Source organism: Acinonyx jubatus, chromosome A3 (genome assembly GCF_027475565.1).
Source record: "Acinonyx jubatus isolate Ajub_Pintada_27869175 chromosome A3, VMU_Ajub_asm_v1.0, whole genome shotgun sequence".
NCBI classification, from domain to species: Eukaryota; Metazoa; Chordata; class Mammalia; order Carnivora; family Felidae; genus Acinonyx; species Acinonyx jubatus.
The window spans coordinates 18,278,144-18,297,412 of NC_069388.1; the positions used below are offsets into that span (position 1 = coordinate 18,278,144).

The 19,269-nt window shown below is 45.1% G+C and overlaps 1 protein-coding gene across 3 annotated transcripts in view; it reads left to right on the forward strand.

Annotated features, from left to right (window-relative positions):
* CHD6 (chromodomain helicase DNA binding protein 6) overlaps positions 1-19,269 on the forward strand; it is a 203,326-nt gene that overhangs the window by 135,504 nt on the left and 48,553 nt on the right. For all 3 annotated transcript variants that reach the window (XM_027070111.2, XM_027070116.2, XM_053199947.1), the window contains exons 18-23: positions 9,871-10,035; positions 11,342-11,521; positions 12,584-12,694; positions 14,668-14,870; positions 15,546-15,745; positions 16,441-16,600. In XM_027070111.2, coding sequence (XP_026925912.2) covers positions 9,871-10,035; positions 11,342-11,521; positions 12,584-12,694; positions 14,668-14,870; positions 15,546-15,745; positions 16,441-16,600 — 1,019 coding nt within the window. The remainder of the gene's footprint in view (positions 1-9,870; positions 10,036-11,341; positions 11,522-12,583; positions 12,695-14,667; positions 14,871-15,545; positions 15,746-16,440; positions 16,601-19,269) is intronic.

The following is a 19,269-nucleotide window of genomic DNA, read 5'->3' on the forward strand; positions in this document are numbered from 1 at the left end:
GGGACGCTGTTTCTTGACTGATCCAAGGCAGACCCTCTCAGAGTGCTGGAAGTGAAGCCAACCTGAGTAGGGGAGGCTGGGCTCAGCTAAGTAGGCCTGAGGCCCTGAGAAGGGTCTGCAGACAACCAGCTTCCACAGCTAGAGAACATAGTTTCTTTCTCTGAGAAGTCAGCTGAAAGTCAGAGAGCAGTGTTACCATTTCTGGTGCAGGCTTCATTATTCTCAAACATTCATTCGTTCAGCCTTCTCTTTTGACAATGTTGCTGGGGTTTTCTGTGCTATGGGGATAGAATTAGGCTTAGGAATTGCTAGAGATTTTTTTTTTTTTTTTAATCTAGGTCTTCATAAAACAAATGACATCAAGTGTCACATGCTATTTCCTTTGGTCTTGTTAGAACCTGAGGAGTCCAGTAAGTTCTATCTGTCTTCCATGCCTAAATCTGAACCAATGAAGAAATAGACACAGTAATACAGTGGAGGATCAAAAGATGAGCTTAATAGACTGTGAAGGTGGATTAGATGATACAGCTTGACCTGTAGCCGGAATGGGGCTCCCTCAGACTCCTGCGCTCGTACACCCTCACCACAGAGAACCACTGGCAGTCATCTGCAGAGCAGAGTCTGCCCACTCAGGACCGCCAGTGACAGAAAAGACGAGGGGAAGGGGTGAGTCCACAGGAGCTCGGACCGGATCTTACGTTTCACTGATCAGTCAGGTCTCCTCCATTCAGGATAGGGAGAGGACAAGGAGGGTAGAGAGACAGACTGTCACGTTCCTGCCTGGGAGCAGACATTCCCTGTGGAAGTACGAGGAGAGGGAACTAGGACTCTTCCTATAGTATCTACTCTGGGAGCATTTCCCTCCCAAACCTTCCAGACAAGTGAAGTTCATTAGGATCTAGGATAGGAACCAGGCACTGCTCAGGGATAATGAGAGAATAAAGTGACCACCAAAGGACTGCAGCAGTCTCTGAGGTGAGTCAACTTGAGGTCCTTTAATAAGCAGACCTTACCTGGAGGTCTCAGGTAAATGCTACCTGTTCTCTCTCACCTTGAATATGTCTATGTTAGTGTCCGTGTGTATAAGAAAATCAGAAGTGTAGATTCACTCTATGTCACCTTTGTTTGGGAGGCACAGCTGTGACCCAGTCCTGGTGCATCAGGTTTCCTGGAGCACCCAAATTAAGAAATGGCAAAGGGTGTTGACAGTAGTTTGAGGATGATGAAGAGCAGTGAAAAGCAGGTTTCTTGTCTCCCCTGCAGGAAGCCAGCAGTGCTCCCAGCTCAGAGGTCAGAGACAGGCCTATGGGAGTAGCAGGGTACCAGGGTACCACGCATCCCCTCACCGAGACCATGAGCACCTTGCTTTCTCATTGCTCTGTGACACTCCTTCTCCTCTGGGAGCTTCCTGCTCTTTAAGGCCAGAGTTCCTGTGGGTTGGACTGGGTAACTGTGGTGGGTCCATAAGGTTCCTTGTCTGTCCTGTTGATAAGGTCCCTAAAAGGAGGATTCAGAAAGCATGGGAACAGGGCCACTGGCAGAGGGCACTGCCACAGGGGAATGCAGCAGCTGTCTGTCCACAGGATCTGGGAAGGGAGAGGGAATCCAGCCCTGACCTCAGAGAGCTAGATTCCACTGGCTTTACTTTTCTTTGCTGGAAGAAAGTTCAGAATTTGTGAATGTTCCATTGTGTAGTCCATTCGTTCAGTATTTGCTGAGCACTGCGACCTGCCAGGTATTGTTCAAAGGACTAGAGGCACAGCAGTGAGCAAGACCAATGGTTAGTGCTCTCATGGAACTTCCATTTTCATGGGGTGACAAGGAAAAATAAATGAGGTAGTAATGGATCGCATACTTGTTACAAAGAAGTAAAACAGACTAAGAGGATGGCAGGGGTTGCAGGGTACCTGGGTGGCTCAGTCACTTGAGCATCCGCCTCTTGATGTTGGCTCAGGTCACGATCCCAGGGTCGAGGGATCAAGCCCCACATCAGGCTCCATGCTGAGCGTGGATTCTCTTCTCTCCCTGACTCTGCCCCTCTCCCCTGCTCTCACTCTCTCTCAGGCTCCCTACAGTTAAAAAAATAAAAAATAAAAGAATGGTGGAGGTTGGTGTCCTGACTTAGAGAATGATCTAGGAACGCTTCTTTAAGAGGGTGACATCCGAGCAGAGACCTGACTGCAAGGCAGGATCTCAAATATGAGATCAGAAGAATGTTACAGACCAAGGGAACAAAAAAAGGTGAGAATGAGCATAGGTGGCACCCCTGAGGCAGATGGAATGGGCACTGACTACAGCATCAACCCCAAATAAAGTGAGTCAGGTTTTTGAGTACACTCCTATCTCTCCTTCCAGTGGCCTCTCCTTTTCACTCCCCACTTCTTTTTTGGCTGCCACAGAGCACCCTTTTGTTATGCTACTAACTCCTCTCTGCTTCCAGTAGTCAGCCAGCTCTTGACTGACTGATTGGCACATTTATTGAGCCCTAGACAGCAGGCCAAGCCCTGGGGAGACTACAGTGCCCAGGACTTTGGTTTGGGTGATAAATTGAGTCACATAGTAGAAATGGAGTGAGCAGGTATCTGTGCTATTCCCCCCAAAATGTTTACATTTTAAGAGGGGATAATACCTTTCCCCAAGGAATAAATCTGGATCCGGAAACTTCCAATTCCAAAGCAGGCTTGCAAAGGAGATAGTTAGGGGAGGGCATCATCTAATGCATTCTGATTCCTACTGCAGGGAGAGCTCCTGAGTCCTCTTCTGCACAAGTAGTTGGCCCGCGGATACGCACTTGTAGAGTGCCAGAAGAAATGTAAAATTGCTGGACCCGAAATAAAATACTCGGGCAGAGAAGGTGGGCTAGGAAGCTATACCACTGTGCTAGACATGGTTAGGTTCAGGTGGGACTATAGGCAATTGTGTTTAACTTCTCTGAAATGTGGATTTTCGTTAAGGACCAAGTAGCATTTTAAAGTATTAAAGAAAATGTACTTTTAAAATGTAGCAAATGATTTGAAAAAGTTGTTATGGTCAAGAGAGGAGTCAGCATTGTGCTTGGATCTTTGTACCAGCTATTTAATTTTTGTGTGGTTGTAAAAATGTAGGACAAGGTTTGCCAAGTTCTGGACCTGAAACTGACAATAGTGAGTCAGGGGCTGGTATCAATTTGAAATCTGTCACTGTTTGTTCAACTAAGCGGCTCCCCCTTCTTGCCATTGCAGTCCCTGGGATCTGTGCCTCGTTGGTTGTTTTTCATTTTCTGAATATCACTAGTTGTTTCTTGTAGGCCTGGCTGTGTTCGACTCAAATGTATTAATCAGTGAAGAACAGACTCTGAGCTTGCGCGTCGTGCCTCGGGAGAGCGTGAGAGCTCTGATTTTCCTGTGAGGGTGGGTCGCACCACTGCCTCCTGCCCCTGTGGCCTGCTCTAGAAGTTCTGCATTTACTCAGCTTTGCTGAGGATCTTGTTTGGACTTCGTTTCAGTTGCTGCCCTTGTTGCAAGCGTTTCTCTCTTTACCACAGTGTTTTGTGGGTGAGTTCTGATCAGGGAAATAAGTCAGGCCTGTCCGTGAGATTTAGCTGTAAAATGATGAGTCTCTTAAATGTGACAGGAGTCACCCTTGTTATCTTTCAGGTAAGGCATTTCAGGAGAGCACATGTTACCTCCTGGTGTCATTTAGCTGCTTGTGACAGTGACTCCCCCCCACTCCCCAGAACAGGTTTGTTTTTCTTAGTTAATAAGAAGTCTGGAGATGGCAGTCCGGGGTAAGGTGGCTTCACAGTGTCATCCAAGTCCCAGATTCCTTCTGTTTTCCTGCTCCACCATCCTCAGGGAGTGTGAGTTACAACGTCTTTGTTCCAAGATGGATACTTCAGACCAGACAGGAAAGATCAGGAAGGAAGGTGTGGTGCTTCTGTCAGGAGGGCAGGACTTTTCCAGAGGTCCCCGATAGACTTCTGCTGCACCTCGTTGTCCAGGCTGTATTACTTCATCATCCCTGGGAGGCTGCAGATGGTTTCAGGTGAACACACTGCTGCCCTCTACAAGCATCAGGGTTCTGGGAGCAAGGAAGAAGGGGCATGTGGATAACAAGAAGGTAATTAGCGGTGTCTGCACTGATCCTGTATTGGACCTTTGCTCAGAACATTTTTTAAACTCCTTCTTGTAATTTGCCTACGATGTCAGATGAGCCAGAGAAAGAAAATCAGTGTCACTACTTGTAGCCACCTATTATTAGTGCTTTATAGGTTCCATAAACCATATTAGTTACCTTGATCACTTCCTTTGTTTACCAACTATCCATCAAATCTTCTCATAGATTTACAGCCACTAAAGATACTGAAAGGAGATGTGGCAACTAATTATAATAGCCAAAGGCTCAACAACTTAGTTGTTCACCAATAGAAGACTGACTGACTAAACCGTAGTGGATAAAACTTTGATAGAAGAATGATTATCTCGATATATTGCTAGGGGGTCATCTCTGGAGTATATGGTGTGTGGAAAAAAAATAAGATACGGTGGAAAAAAGTATGTATGCTATGCTAGCTATTATCTAAAAAAGCTGTGTGTATGTGTATGTGTGTGTGTGTGTCTTCCTCCCTGGCCTCCCAGCTGAAAGATAAAACAAAAAACTTTATTATTAAATGGTTTAGCTGTAGGGGGAGTAAGGGGACAGGATAAGATGGAAGAGACAGGAAAAGAAGCTACTTTTTCCTAACATGCCTTTTTGTATATTTGCCTTTGGAACCACCTTCAGTATTTTATAACACCATAAAACAAAATTAAATTTTTAAAAACTATTCTGGAATCATTTTAAACTTTAAAAAAGTTGCAGAATAGTACAGGGTTCTAGGACCCTTCTCCCAGCCTCCCTTAGTGTTAGCATTTTATGCAAGCCATAGTCTAATTATTGACACAAGGGCATTAACATTGACACAGAAATCTATGGACCTTATTCATGTTCCTTCAGTTTCCTCCCAATGTTCTTTTTCTTGTCCAGGATCTAATGCACATTCTCATATTTCCTTTAGAAATCCTGACTCCTTAGCTTCCTTCAGTCTGTGGCAGCACCTGTCTTTTCCTTATCGTTCATGACCTTGACAATTTTGAAGGGTCCTGACAAACTGTCTCTCAGTTTGTGTCCGCCTGGTGTTTTCTCATGATTAGATTTGAGGTTATATATTTTTGGCAAGAATATCATAGAAGTGATGTTACGTCCTCCTCCGTGCATCATTTCAGGGGGTACATGATGTTAATACATCTTATTGCTTGCGATGATAACCTTGATTACTTGGTTGAGGTGGTATCTGCCAGGTTTCTTCACTGTAAAATAACTGTTTTTACTTTTAAATTTAATCAGTATCTTGGGAAGAGATATTTTGAGACCATACATATCCTGAGTCTCACCATTACTTTCACCTATTAATTTTAGCATCCATCAATGGTTCTTGCCTTCAGTAATTATTACCATGGGGTTTGGCTAATGGCAATTTTCTCTTTCAGTCATTTCTTATACACTTATTAATTGGAATTCTATAAAGAACAGCTGTCCCTTCTCCCCATTTATTTGTTTATATCCGTATGAACTCATTTTATGGGTTATAATCTATTACTCTTATTATTTATTTTATTGTTCAGACTTGGTCATTAGGAGGTCCTTTAGGTTGGCTCCTGTGTCCTTTTGATGTGCACCTGTCAGGTTTTGAGCACTTCCTTCCTTTCTGGCACCGCATGATGTTCAGGTTCATGTTGCATTTTTCCTGCCACAGCCATGGGATTGACAGTTTCTCCAAGGATCCCTGCTTCCTTTTATTCAAGAATGGCATTTAACAACCAAGATCTGGCTAGTAGGAGTGCCCATTGCCGCTAGAGTGTTAGCGCTTCTAGATTCTGTGAGCAGACAGAGCTAGGAAATACGTGTATGTGTACTGACAGAAGCACTCACACCACATGGCTGTACTTGCCCATGTCTCTTCACCCTTCGTGAGTTGCTGCTGATTCACTCCATCCTTGCTCTCTTCTTCACTTGTAAATCCTTTCTCTGGCTTTGAGAAATTTCAGTCTCATGATAACACAGTATATTTTTTTACTCATTTGTTCAGTCCTAGTCTGTACATAAAGTAGCAGAATTACTAATCATATTCTATGTAACATAAATAAATTTACCAATATATAATATTGGGCTATAATGTGGGGGGGGGGGTTGTCATTAGTCCTACAGTATATAATCAAAATATCATTTTCCAAAGTTACTTGGTTTGGTGTTCTTCTTTCCTACCCCCTTCATTATGGTTAAATTAATGTGGGGGGAAAAAATCAATCCCCAAAATTTAGAAGCAAAATGAAACAGTTGAAATCTAGCTGTTTATCAAGTGGACAGCATAACCCCAAGAGAGACATTTCAAATGTTTGTATTTAATATTTTTGACATTTTCACTTTGATATAATTTGTTTATAATTCCAGTATACTCTTTATCCAGATTCACCAACCCTTTACATTTTCCCCATCACTTTGCCTTCTAGCTCCTCGACCTCTCTGAGTACATACATGGACTTAAACACATATACACACACGCCATTGTTTGTCTGAATCATTTGAGAGTGAGTTGCCCCCGCAGTACTTTGGTATGTAGTTCTTAAGTGCAGGGATATCCTCTTATATAACCACAGCTTAGTTCTCAGGATTGGGAAATACAAAAACTGTCTTCAATCCAGAGTCCATATTCAAATTTATTATTTATTTCAGCATCTATTATAGCCACTGTTTCCCCCCTACTCTGAGATCCATCCAGTAAAGGAGCACCTGTCACCTTATTGGCCATATCTCTTTAGCCTCCTTGAATCCAAAAGAGTTCCCTTTTCCGGGAATACAGAACAATACGACCTTGTTATTTCTAAGGAATACAGGCCAGTTGTTTTATAGATTATCCCTCAGTTTGTGTTTGTATTTCCTCAGGGTAGGATTCAGTCTTACTAATAACACCAAAATGATGTGTCCTTCTCAATATATCACATCAGGAGGAACGTGATGTCTGTTTGTCTGATAATATGTACTTGGATATCTTAGTTAAGTGGTATCTACCAGATGTCTACACTAAAAAGTGGGCATTTTCCCCTTTGAAATTAATAAGCAATTTTGGAAAGATACTTTGAGACTATATAAATTTCCTGCTCCTCATCAAAGTTTAACCCACTGGTTTTAGTATCTGTTGATTATTTTTGCCCGTATCAGTCAGCGCTGACTGGTTGCAAAGTGGTGATTTTTTAAACTTTGTTACTCTATGTCTGTTAGTTATTCTACTATAATAGAGTTTTCCTTTTTCTCCCATTTAGTTATGTCATTATGTACTCATTGATTCTTTTATTATTATTATTATTATTATTATTATTATTATTATTATTATCTGGTGGGTTATATTTCACTACTATGTTTATTTTGATATTCAGACCGTTCTGGGCCTAGCCAGTGGTAAACCTCTTCAAGATGGAAGTGTTATTTTGGTGTGTCTCCATCATTCTTTGAGTACTTCGTTATTTTCTGGCATAGTAATATGTTTGGGACTCATCCGGTGTTTTTTCTGCCCCCAGTCCTGGAATTAATTATTTCTCTTACATGCTTTGGTTTTGTCTTGATGGAGAATATATTTAGAAACCAAGATCTGGGAGTTATGGTCTTTGCTGCTGTGATGCCATTGCTTCTAGGCCCATTCAGTGGATATAGCTAGAGTACATACACACAGAGAATATAAATACACAGGTACATAACATACATTCATATGTACGTGTATATATACACATGTGTAATAACATGTAAACACACACATGTCCGTACCTATTTCCATAGAAACACCACCATACGGCTATTCTACTTTTTTTTCTTTCCATATTTGTAACGTCCTTCAACAATGAAAGCCTTGACCCCTGTTATATTTACCCCTTTCCTCAATCCTATATTACACAGAAAGTAGTTTCTGAATTGCTGACCCTACCACTGGGAAAGAAAAAGAAACCTACCTGCTGGTAGTACTTAAAACATTGTAAGTGGAGCATGCATACTTAGTGGGATATAGCCCTGAGAGGAGGAAAACAAAGATCTTGCATTGTTCTCAGTAATTATGTTTTGGGGAGTTCCTGGTGGTACAGTTTTTCTGAGACTCTTATATACATTGTGGGATAAATCAAATGAATAATGATATTCGTGTGGTTGAGAATTGAGCTTTTTGACATGGTTAAAAAAGAGATACAGATGTGTGGTTGGTGAAGTTAAAGTCCCATAGTTATAAATTTGAATTAAGTTGATCTCATGACATATTTTGTCTTGTATATGCACATAATTGTATACACTATACACACCCAAACACTTCTGTTTTTGCCCACTGAATAGGTCTAGAAACAATGACCTACTTAGAGGAGATGCAGGGACCAGAGGAACTTGTTTAACACCACAGCCAGAATACAGGTGGCAACATGTGAGCCCTGAGAAGCTAGAGGACAGACACCTGGTCTCTCCAACAAAAAAACCTGCATTTGAAAAAGGAGAGGTCAAAGGCAAGGGATATCTACAGAATCTGAGAGACTTGAGCTCTATCAGTCCGGTACAACGTATGGGCCCTATTTGCATCCTGATCCAAATAAGCGTACTTATTAATACACATGAGATAAGCAGGGAAATTGGGACGTTGATGAGATTGTTAGTACCAATGTTCATGTTTTGAGGTGTGGCAACAGCATTATTTTACAAGAGTCCTTATCTTTAGAATTATATATTGAGGGGCGTCTGGGTGGTTCAGTCAGTTAAGCGTCCGACTCTTGACTTCCACACAGGTCGTGATCTCGCGGTTTGTGAGCTCAAGCCTCACGTCAGGCTCTGCACTGACAGTGTGGAGCCTGCTTGGGATTCTCTCTCTTTCCCCCTCTCTCTCTGCCCCTCCCCTGCTCGCTCTCTATCCATCTCTCTATCTCTATCCATCTCTCTATCTCTCTCTCAAAATAATAAATAAACTTTAAATAAATAAATAGATAAATTATAAATAAACTTAAATACTAAAAACAAAACAAACTTTAAAAAAATCAGCACTGATTTAAAAAAAGAATTATATATTGAAATACGTAAGTATGGGAGCACCTGGGTGGCTCAGTCAGTTAAGCGTCCAACTTTGGCTTAGGTCATGATCTCATGGTTCGTGGGTTTGAGCCCTGCATCGGGCTCTGTGCTGACAGCTTGCTTAGAGCCTGGAGCCTGCTTCGGATTCTGTGTCTCCCTCTCTTGCTCTGCCCCTCCCCTGTTTGCATTCTGTCTCTCTCTGTCTCTCAAAAATAAATAAATGTAAAAAATTTTTTTTTTGAAATACATAAGTATGAAACCATAGGATGCCTAGGATTTGCTTCATAATAGTCTTGGAGGGAGGGAACATAGTAGAGATTGAAAAAAAAAAATGGATCATCCATAAGAGGTCATTCTGCTTTTTCTCTACTTTGGTCTTCGTGTGAAAATTTCTTTCTAGTAAGATGAAAAAGTTAAAAAACTGGTGTTGCCAGCTCTGAGGCATTTGCCCAGAAAGCAGGACAGCATCCTGGGAATGAGTAGCTACACTCAGCCCGCAAGCTGGGGAGTGTAGGAAGTCATGTCCTTCTCATCACTTTATCCCAGCATGTGGTAGTCACTCAATAAATAATGCGTGAAGAAATGAGTGAGTTTGGAGGGGCAGCCGACATCTGGGTGAATTTTCTTCCAAAATTGGTCCCGTGACTCATAACTGTGAGAGCTGGCCACTCACGCCACATGGCATTTAAGCATTTCCCTGTTCCTTGGGCTGTTGCCATTATATCTGGTGACGGGATATGTATGACCTTCCTTCCTTCCCAGGCTCAGGCCCGATGTCACCGGATAGGCCAGAGCAAAGCCGTGAAGGTGTATCGTCTCATTACTCGGAACTCCTATGAGCGGGAAATGTTTGACAAAGCCAGCCTAAAGCTGGGCCTGGACAAGGCTGTTCTTCAGGACATAAACCGAAAGGGCAGCACCAATGGGGTGAGTATGACGGGACCTGCTCAGAGCACCCCAGGACACTCGCCACACAGCCCGGGCCCCTCTGGGGTCTCCCTTCTTGCAGCTTTTTTAAGATTCACTTTCACTAAATTAAATCCGGTTGCACATCTTTGTTGAGTCATTCCCCACAGCAGAGGATAATTCAGGGTCAGGTCTCTGCTTTTACAGATGGATAAAGGAAATCTGTAGGCGCAGTGGTGTGTAGGATTGCCCAGCATGCAGTAACGTTTCGGTAAGCAGAATTTTTAACAGTGCCCATTAGAAGTCCGTAGATCTTAACGTTTAACACTCTGAATATCTATTGTCACCATGTCTTATCTCATACTCCAGACTTTGAGCTTCCTGAGGGTATAATGAAACCTATTTTATCTGTATCACCCATGGCCCCTAACAGTACTTGGCATATTAAAGATATTCAATGCATGATGGTCAGTGGAAAAAAAAAATGAATAAGTTAGCAGCTTGCAATATGGCAGTTAATAAAATCTTTTTCCCCCCTACACAGGGATAAAAAATGCAGCTAAGATTCTTAAATTGTATTAAGTTATAGGCCAACAAAACAGAGTATCTCCTTAATCTCTGGACTCAGGGCATCAAAGGTTGAGAATTAAAACCTTCCAATGAGTTGTCTTCAGTCCAGATGTTCTGTATCCTCTTAGCTATGCATGTGTTGCTAAGTATAATACTTCAGCTCACCAGTGCTGGGAGTCCTGGAACTCCCTCTTGTGATTGGTAGAGAGAGAACCAGATTCTTAATTAGAACCAGGAAAGGGTGTTTTGAACTCCCATTTCCTGTTTTCAACAAGCAATTGAGAAGATCACACTTGGCACAGGACCCTTTCTTTAGTTGAGAAATGACATCATTTCCAATACTCATGTATTTATTTAATAATGAATAAATCATCATTCTGTAGCTTGTTTAGTACATCTGGAGGTTTTTAAAGATACAGACTCAAACTAAAGCATTAAACATACCTTCTTCAGTGGTGCATAATTTCAATAGCTTGTGACATGTGATAATAATCAATGTCCTGAGGAATGTTAGGGCCATTGGGTCATGTGCTGGCTTTGATTCCAGAGCTCCCTATAGAGGATTATCTGTCTGCCCTCCCCATAGTTTTCTTGAGTATCTTTATCTGGGCTCTAATTTTCTAAAACTTGTGGCCCGTATCTTTAGTCTTCCGACATGTGCAGTTAGTGGAGGAAGTGGATCATGAAGGCCAGATTTTAGGCTGTTTTTCTCCTGTGCATTTTCCACATTGTGAGTACCCTTTGGTGACCTGTCCAGGTACAACAGCTCTCAAAAATGGAAGTAGAGGACTTGCTCCGGAAAGGGGCTTATGGAGCCCTGATGGACGAGGAAGATGAAGGCTCCAAATTCTGTGAAGAAGACATAGACCAGATTCTGCAGAGGAGAACCCACACCATCACCATCCAGTCTGAAGGGAAAGGATCTACTTTTGCCAAGGTATGGCACCTTTCTCCAGAGTCCGTGTCGGAATGGGAGCAAAAAGAAAACACTGTTCTTTGACCTTCACCAGCCAGGCTTTGTTTTTTCAATATGCAAACTGTTGAGATTATCTGTCTACACGTGGGTTTTGTGTGAGACAGAAAATACAGACTCTTTAGAGGGTTTCTGAGTAATGAGTCAGAAGCTATAGAAAGAAAACCCCACTCCTGACCAGTGGGAGCTGATCTCCAGCAGACAGGACAGACCCTTTGGTTTACAGTTTGCACCGTTCACTGTTTGCAAAGACTGCTCCAAAACCTTTGAATGGTCATCTGGATTTCCTTGTAGAGCACCCCGTGATCACTGTCCACGCACTGAAATTCCGCTGAACCCTCCATTCCTCAAACTGAAGCAAGGGTTTTTGCTCGTTCCATGACAAAAGATGTTAGTCTAGATTCCCAGCTGCTACTCTAGGTGCCTCTTTCCCCTGCTCTTCACCTCACTGGATTTCAAATTTGACTGATGAGGCCACTTACCAAATCACTTTCAGGTGTCTCCGGCCATGGGCTCTGGGAGCTTTGTGGCCTGTTTGAGTCTCCTGTTTGGTGGCTTATGTAGGACTTCCTCAGTAGGACATTTTGTGCTTTATAAGTGCCTGGTCATCTCAGTATACCTCATACTGCCCAACCCCGGTGCGTTTCCCAAAGCAGACATTTGGAAAGTGGTGAACTGAAAGAAAAATTGCATCTAGGGAAGTCTCACAAAGCAACCCTTTTGCAGGGAGCTAGACACCAAGTAACACATTGCCATTGTGTTCCAGGGCATTCTTCCTGCTTCCAAGTTTAAGTTCCAAAAAATGATCCTGGAGGTGGAAATTGTAATATCCTTACCCAATCTTTAAAATAAAAAAGAACAGCCTTGAGATTTTCACATTTATTTGGGAGGCTCTTTTAGGGGTTTTGGCTTCAAATGCAATTGGAGAACATACTTGGGATTCTGGTAAATTTGAAATAATGCAGGTGGTATTATCAGCTTGTACTGTGTTCAAGAGCAGTTTATTGACTTCTGTTATCTTCACAGGCTAGCTTTGTGGCTTCAGGAAACAGGACAGATATTTCCTTAGATGACCCAAACTTTTGGCAGAAATGGGCTAAAATAGCTGAATTGGACACTGAAGCAAAGAATGAAAAGGTACAGTACTGAGAATGTTCTCTTCCATTGTACATTTTGCTGTGGCTTGTAGGACCATAAATTCCCACATGGCTCAAGTCATTATTCACTCCTGAGCCTTAGTTCTTAAGTGAGATCCTATATGTAACACACTTAAAGCATGCTTGACACATAGAGCTTGATAAATGTTCACTGTTACAATTTTTTTTTTAAGGTTTATTTGTTATTGAGAGACAGAGAAACAGCATGAGCATGGGAGGGGCAGAGAGAGGGAGAGACACAGAATCCGAAGCAGGCTCCAGGCTCTGAGCTGTCAGGCCAGAGCCCAGTGTGGGGCTCAAACTCACAAACTGCGAGATCATGACCTGAGCTGAAGTTGGACACTCAACCGACTGAGCCACCCAGGCGCCTCTCACTGTTACAATTTTAAAATGACTTCTTGGGACCTACAGTCTGTTGGGCACTTGGGAAATGCGACAAAGGCAATTAGAACTGGAACTGGCCACACAGGTCAAGTTCAGCCCTCAGACCCAGGCCAGCATCCCGTCTTGGCAAGGGACTATTTTACCTCTGCCTCAACACTTCCTGTGAAAGAAACTTTACCTCTGACAGATACTCCAGGGGAGGCTAAGCAGGATGAAGGGGTTTGTTGGTCTCTCCTCCATTCTCTCTGTACCTTGAATTTTCTAACTTCTGAACATGAGAAAGAGAATAGCTGTGGAATGAAACCGGAGTCTGATGTCAGTCTGCCCCTGACTGCATGCCTCTTCTGGGCAAGGCAGTTGACCCCACTGAGACAAGTGAGCAAGACATGTGACAAAAAGAGGTGGTGATGCCCCTTTGCAGAGTTGGGAGATAAGGTTTGTGAATACACCTGCCTTGCCTGTTGGGAGGCACCCCTGAAATGTTCATCTCCCTTCCCTCCATCTCTGGCCCTGTCACCTCACTCCAGAGTGCCCGCACATCACTTTCTACTGGTCTTCTTGGGTGAATGTTGAACTCTCGTGAACCCACAAGCTCAGGAGACAGTCCCTGCTCCTATCTAGCTGATGCAGTAACTCACACCCAGCCTTAACTCTTCTGTCCCATCCCCAGAGCTTTCTCAGTCCAACCTATTTTCTTTAGTAGGAAGAGTCTGAAGTCCCTTGAGTAACCTGTTTAGTAAAACCTGTTTTATAAGGTGACAATCCAGAAGTTACTCTGTGCACAGGATGGCGGGTGAGGGCGGAGAGGAAAAAGCTCTTGTCGTAGAGACGTTTAGAAGCAGCTGGAGCATGGAAGGCGGAAAGCAAGGTGACTGAAGCAGGAGTGATGCCCCAATGTATCTGGGCTACACAGAGCTTAGCCAAGCTTTAGGAAGAAGTGTGGGGGTGAAGGGGTAAGGAGCAGGAATGGCAGGGACTGGAAAAGAGGTGATGGTTCTGGTAGGGGAGCTGCCAGAAGGAGTTGAAGATCCTGGGCTGGAGATTATGTCTTCAGTGAAAGACAAAAGGTTAGGAGTTAGCGCCCATGGAAGGCAGAGAATGAAGTGGCAAGAAATGTATGCATCTTGAGAAAGTCGCCAAGCAGATGGAACTGTCCGACTCATCCTGTCTCCGGAGCACAGGCTGCCTCTGCATGCTGGGCAGAACAGCTGGGGTGCCCCACTCCTGCCTTTCTTGGCAAGAGCAGCCGCCACTCTGGGTGCTGGGGGGCCTTGCCTGCCATCCGCCTGCACTGTTAGAAAGACTACAGAAACAGCAGATGGTGGCGGCCAGCACCGGGGGCTTGGGGAACACTCCAACTCCAGCGAGTCTCAGAGAATCCCCTCTGCTTGTCGTGGACACGGCAGGTGTGCTGGGAAGAGCCTTACCTGCTGGAGGACGAGGCTGGGGTGTGGTTCTCTGCCGGATGTGTCCTCGGGACCCAGGACCAGCGACAGGGTGTGTGTATGCATCGTGATGGGGGAAGAACGAAGAAGGGTCCTCTCCCCAACTGTTCCTCTCTGTTTCTAGGAGAGCTTAGTGATCGACCGGCCTCGAGTGAGAAAGCAGACAAAACACTACAACTCCTTTGAGGAGGATGAGCTCATGGAGTTCTCGGAGCTAGACAGCGACTCAGACGAAAGGCCCACGAGGTCCAGACGCCTCAATGACAAAACCAGGCGCTACCTCCGAGCCGAGTGTTTCCGGGTAGAGAAGAACCTGCTCATCTTTGGGTGGGTATTGGCCTGGACTGTGTGTTGCTGTTTTCCAGCCCCTGACATTTGTCCAGTTTGTGTCTCTAGTCACCTCTAGCGCTCTGGGCTGACGGAGGACCCGTTAGAGCAGGAGAGAACCGTGCTTTTCACCCATGGCCCCCCCTCGGTTGTTGTACGCTCTGCTGCCATATTGTAGACGCGCCATGATTTTCTCATGTGCTTGTCACGGCAAATCTCTGTTACTAATTTGTTGCCTGGTACTGATTTCCTGCTTTCCCCCCACCGAGGATATATATGGAGTCAGCACAGCAGATGTTGCGGTTAGGGCATGATTCGTGCAGGGCTCTGGTTCTAGTTGAAGTACGAGGTTTAGTTTCTGGGAGCTCACCATTGCTTTTGAATACTGCAGCTGGACTGTCTTAATCCCAAATTTATTCCCCTCTCCAAATAGTTTTGTCCCTCCCTTGTTAACATTCAAGTGGCCATATGAAGCTCTCAGGGTCCAGGTCACCTCGGTGACCCTCGGTGTGATACAGCATGTGGTCCTTGAAGGCCTTTCAGGGCAAAGCCCTCAGGGTGACTAGCAGACTCAGCAGACGATGAGAAGCACTCCTGGCACCTGTTTGTCCTGCAGTGTTGAGGGCACACATGGCCCTTCCTCCCTCCAACGCCCTTCTGTGTTTCCACTCCCAGCTGGGGCCGGTGGAAGGACATCCTGACCCACGGGCGGTTCAAGTGGCATCTGAATGAGAAGGACATGGAGATGATTTGCCGGGCCCTGCTGGTCTACTGTGTCAAGCATTACAAGGGGGACGAGAAGATCAAGAGCTTCATTTGGGAACTGATCACACCTACCAAAGACGGGCAGGCCCAGACCCTCCAGAACCACTCAGGTGAGCGGCGGCAGGGCTGGCCTGAGAAGCGGCAGCTCCTGTGTGCTCCCGTCCTTCTGCATTGCCCAGGTTGCTGTGCTTTGGGAGGCTTCTCTTCCTCAGATGTTATCTGAGAATGTTAGCTGTGGAAGAGCAAGAGGTTTCCTTCAGTTCTCCCTCAGAATGATCCAGTGCTGCCTGTAGTATTTTGCGGGAGTACAGTTGGGCCCGCATGCCAGTCCTGTGTGCTGACCAGAGCATCCCGAGGGTTCCCGCATGGAACTGGGGTCACGCCATGTGCTCTGGTTTTTCTCTGGCATGTCACTGTTGTGCCCCAGTTCTACCTGTCTCTGCCTTTTCTTGTGCTGTGCTTCTCCTTCCCTGTGCTTGGCCACTGCTCACGTTCACGTTTCAGACCGAGCATCCCTTTTTCCCTGGCCGGGTTGTGAGTTCCCGAGGGGTGCAGGTGATGTTCTTAGTCTGCATGGGGTGCTCAGTAAATTCTTACCGCCTGACTGAACATTCCTGGAGTTTACTGAGCTGGAGCCCAGGCAGATCTCCTCACCACTAGCACTACTTGGTGGGCCGAGGAGGGGGGTCTGTCACGTAGGGCCGCCGTGCACAGCCTGGCTGCCTCCTTGCAACCCTAAGCCCAACTCTGTTCTGCCCCCATGTTTAAAGTTGCCTAGGCTCATGGGCCTTCCTGTCTGTTTCAGGGTTGTCTGCTCCAGTCCCCAGAGGAAGGAAGGGGAAGAAGACAAAGAACCAGCTGCTGCTCCCTGAGTTGAAGAATGCAGACTGGCTGGCCACCTGCAACCCCGAGGTGGTCTTGCATGATGACGGCTATAAGAAACACCTCAAACAGCACTGCAACAAGTGAGTGTGCCCCTCCTCATCCTTCGCGGCAGTTCCATTCAGACCGTTCAGGCTCCTGGGATCCCCTCGGGGCTGTGGGGGACCACCTGATGCTCCTGTACCACCATGCAGGGTCTGAAAAGGCAGGGTATGTGGTCTAAACTGGTTGGGATCCCTTCACATAAAGCCTGTCTCCCTCCTTTGGCAACATCTCCTCTCCCCCAGAACCTGGACTGTCTACCATTGCCCCTTATACCCCTGAGGGGACTTCTGACCTGACTGTCAAAGTCCAGTTAGGACATTGTGATTTTACTGCTTCCTCTCCTTTCCCTTTCTCTCCTTCTGCCCCTGAGGTCACATTAGCAAGAGCAGAAGACTGGCCTTAGTGGCCACTACTCTCAGCCCCACTCCCCCATGCCAGGTTGCTTCCTCTTCTGATTTGCTGTTGCCATTCATGGCCTCCAGGCATTTGACAGACTTGCATTTGAGATATTACCCTTTATATCCCTGAGCCAACACCGTGCAGGGTGGATGGCAGGGCAAAGGAAAGAGTGATGGAAAATGAAACTGCTCTTGTGAGGTTTAGTTTGGGGAGTTAGAGGGCACTCAGCCACCAAAGAGTGATGAGTTGCACATGGATATTTGCATCACCATACGGAGTATCTATCAGGACGAAAAGGACCCTTGGAAACCACCTAGCCCAGCTTCGTAGGCCTTGCAGGCATGTCTCCCCAGCACTCCTGCTCGGCAGTGAGAAGGTCTCTGCTGCCGCACCTCTGGGTACGACCTTCTAAGTTAAGTGAGAAGTAAGCGTTTGTCAACTTACAAATTAGTGTGTCTTCCCTGTGACATCAACCTAATGGTCCTGCGGTGGTTGTCAGGTTGTGTTCTTCACCATTTACAGATGAAGTCTGATCCGTTTCCCTTCATCTTTCCAAATCTTTGAAGATAGGTCTCGTGCCCAAAACAGTAATAAAAACTGTGCACAGAAGGACAGGCTCTTTGGGACAGTAGTTCTCAAGCTGAGAATTAAAGGGCGCGTGCTGTTGATGGTAGAATCTGCCTGGGAGAGGACCTGGTAGCATGTGCCATGGGACTGACTCAGAGTCACCATGTAGGGGACAGACAGAAAGAGGAGGCTGCCTAGTTAAGAGGACTCCTAGGAGATCTTGTACTGCAGGCTGAGGATTCTCTTGTAGATTAAGCAGCCATGCTTCTTTAATAAGTGAGACATGTAGTAAAAAAATGATGTTTGGGGAGAAAACTTTATCTGGCAACAGTGAGATGGTCTGGGTAAACCGAGAGCTAAGTGGCCATCTAGGAGAGTTCTGTCGTAATGTAAGTATGGATCATAAGGATCTAGAGAAAGGTGCCAACTGTAGAATTGGGGAGAAAGGGTCGACTATGACACAACTAGGGAATAACCCGTAATATGTGATGAGGAATATAGAAAGCAGCTAACTCATGCCTGTGAGTCTTACCGGCTAGGAGAATAACAGTACTTGTAGCTGGGACAGAATCAGAGTCCTTACATTCACTGAACAGTGAGGTGCAAGGTGAAGGACTCAGGTTGTACCCTGCTAAGTGACAGCGGCAGTGTGTGGCTCTTTCATTCCTTACTGCACATGTAGGTGTGGGGCACTGAAAACAGGCTGAGCTGGAGAAGTTGGCATAGAACTTCCCTTGATACCTGCAGAGATGATCACAGCTGATGAACAGAACCAGTTTGGACCTTTGAGGAATTCCTTAACATTTCTAACCGCCATCCCCAAGACTTTTCCTGAATGTGTGCCTGATGCTGGGAATCAAAGAACACATGCAATAGGGGCCCCTGGCTGGCCCAGTCGGTGGAGTGTGCGATTCTTGTTCTCGGGGTTGTGAGTTAGAGCCCCACATTGGATGTAGATTACTGTTAAAAAAAATAAAATCTTTAAAAAAAAGAGAAAAGAATGCAGTAAAGCATTTATCTGAGTTCAGAGATGCTGACTATTGTTTATTATTCTGAATCCAAAGGGGACAACTGTCCTCTTTAGTCCTGGCTCAGCAAGAGCCAGCAGGGACCTTGCAGCTCTTGCACTCAGCATGGGAATTCTGGGGGCAGGACCCTGCCAGGGAGTCTGCAGCTTGTGCTCGAGCCTTCTAGCGATGGGAGCTTACCATTTCTCTGCAAGGCTCATTTAATTACCAGATTCTAATTAATCACCCTTCTATGTATTGAATCTGAAGTCTGCTTCCTTGAAACTTCCACCCTTTGATCTTGAGTCCTGGTTTGCCCTGAGGTACGTTGGAGAACAGGCAGAATTCTTTCAGCAAAAGTGGACTGGGAGCTTCTAGAATTGTAGGCTCTGTTAGCAAATTTATTGCCACCCTCATACCAGATAAAGGTTGAGACAGGGTCTGGGGTCAGGACTGCCTGGATTTATGAGCAGGTGAATTATTAACCTCTTTGTGCCTTCTGCCTTCTTTCTTTCATCTAGAAAATGAGGATAATAATAGTTTCCATCTAGAAAATGAGGGTAATAATAGTTTCCATCTCTTAGCATTGTTGTTTGGATTAAGTGAGCTAATATATGCTGCCATGTGATAAGTATTCAAAGCATTGTTCAGTAGTAGTAGTGGTATAGTATTTAGGGACAGGAAATTGTCAGCAAAAGAACTTTAAAAAGTTAAATAACAGCTGTTTCAGATCC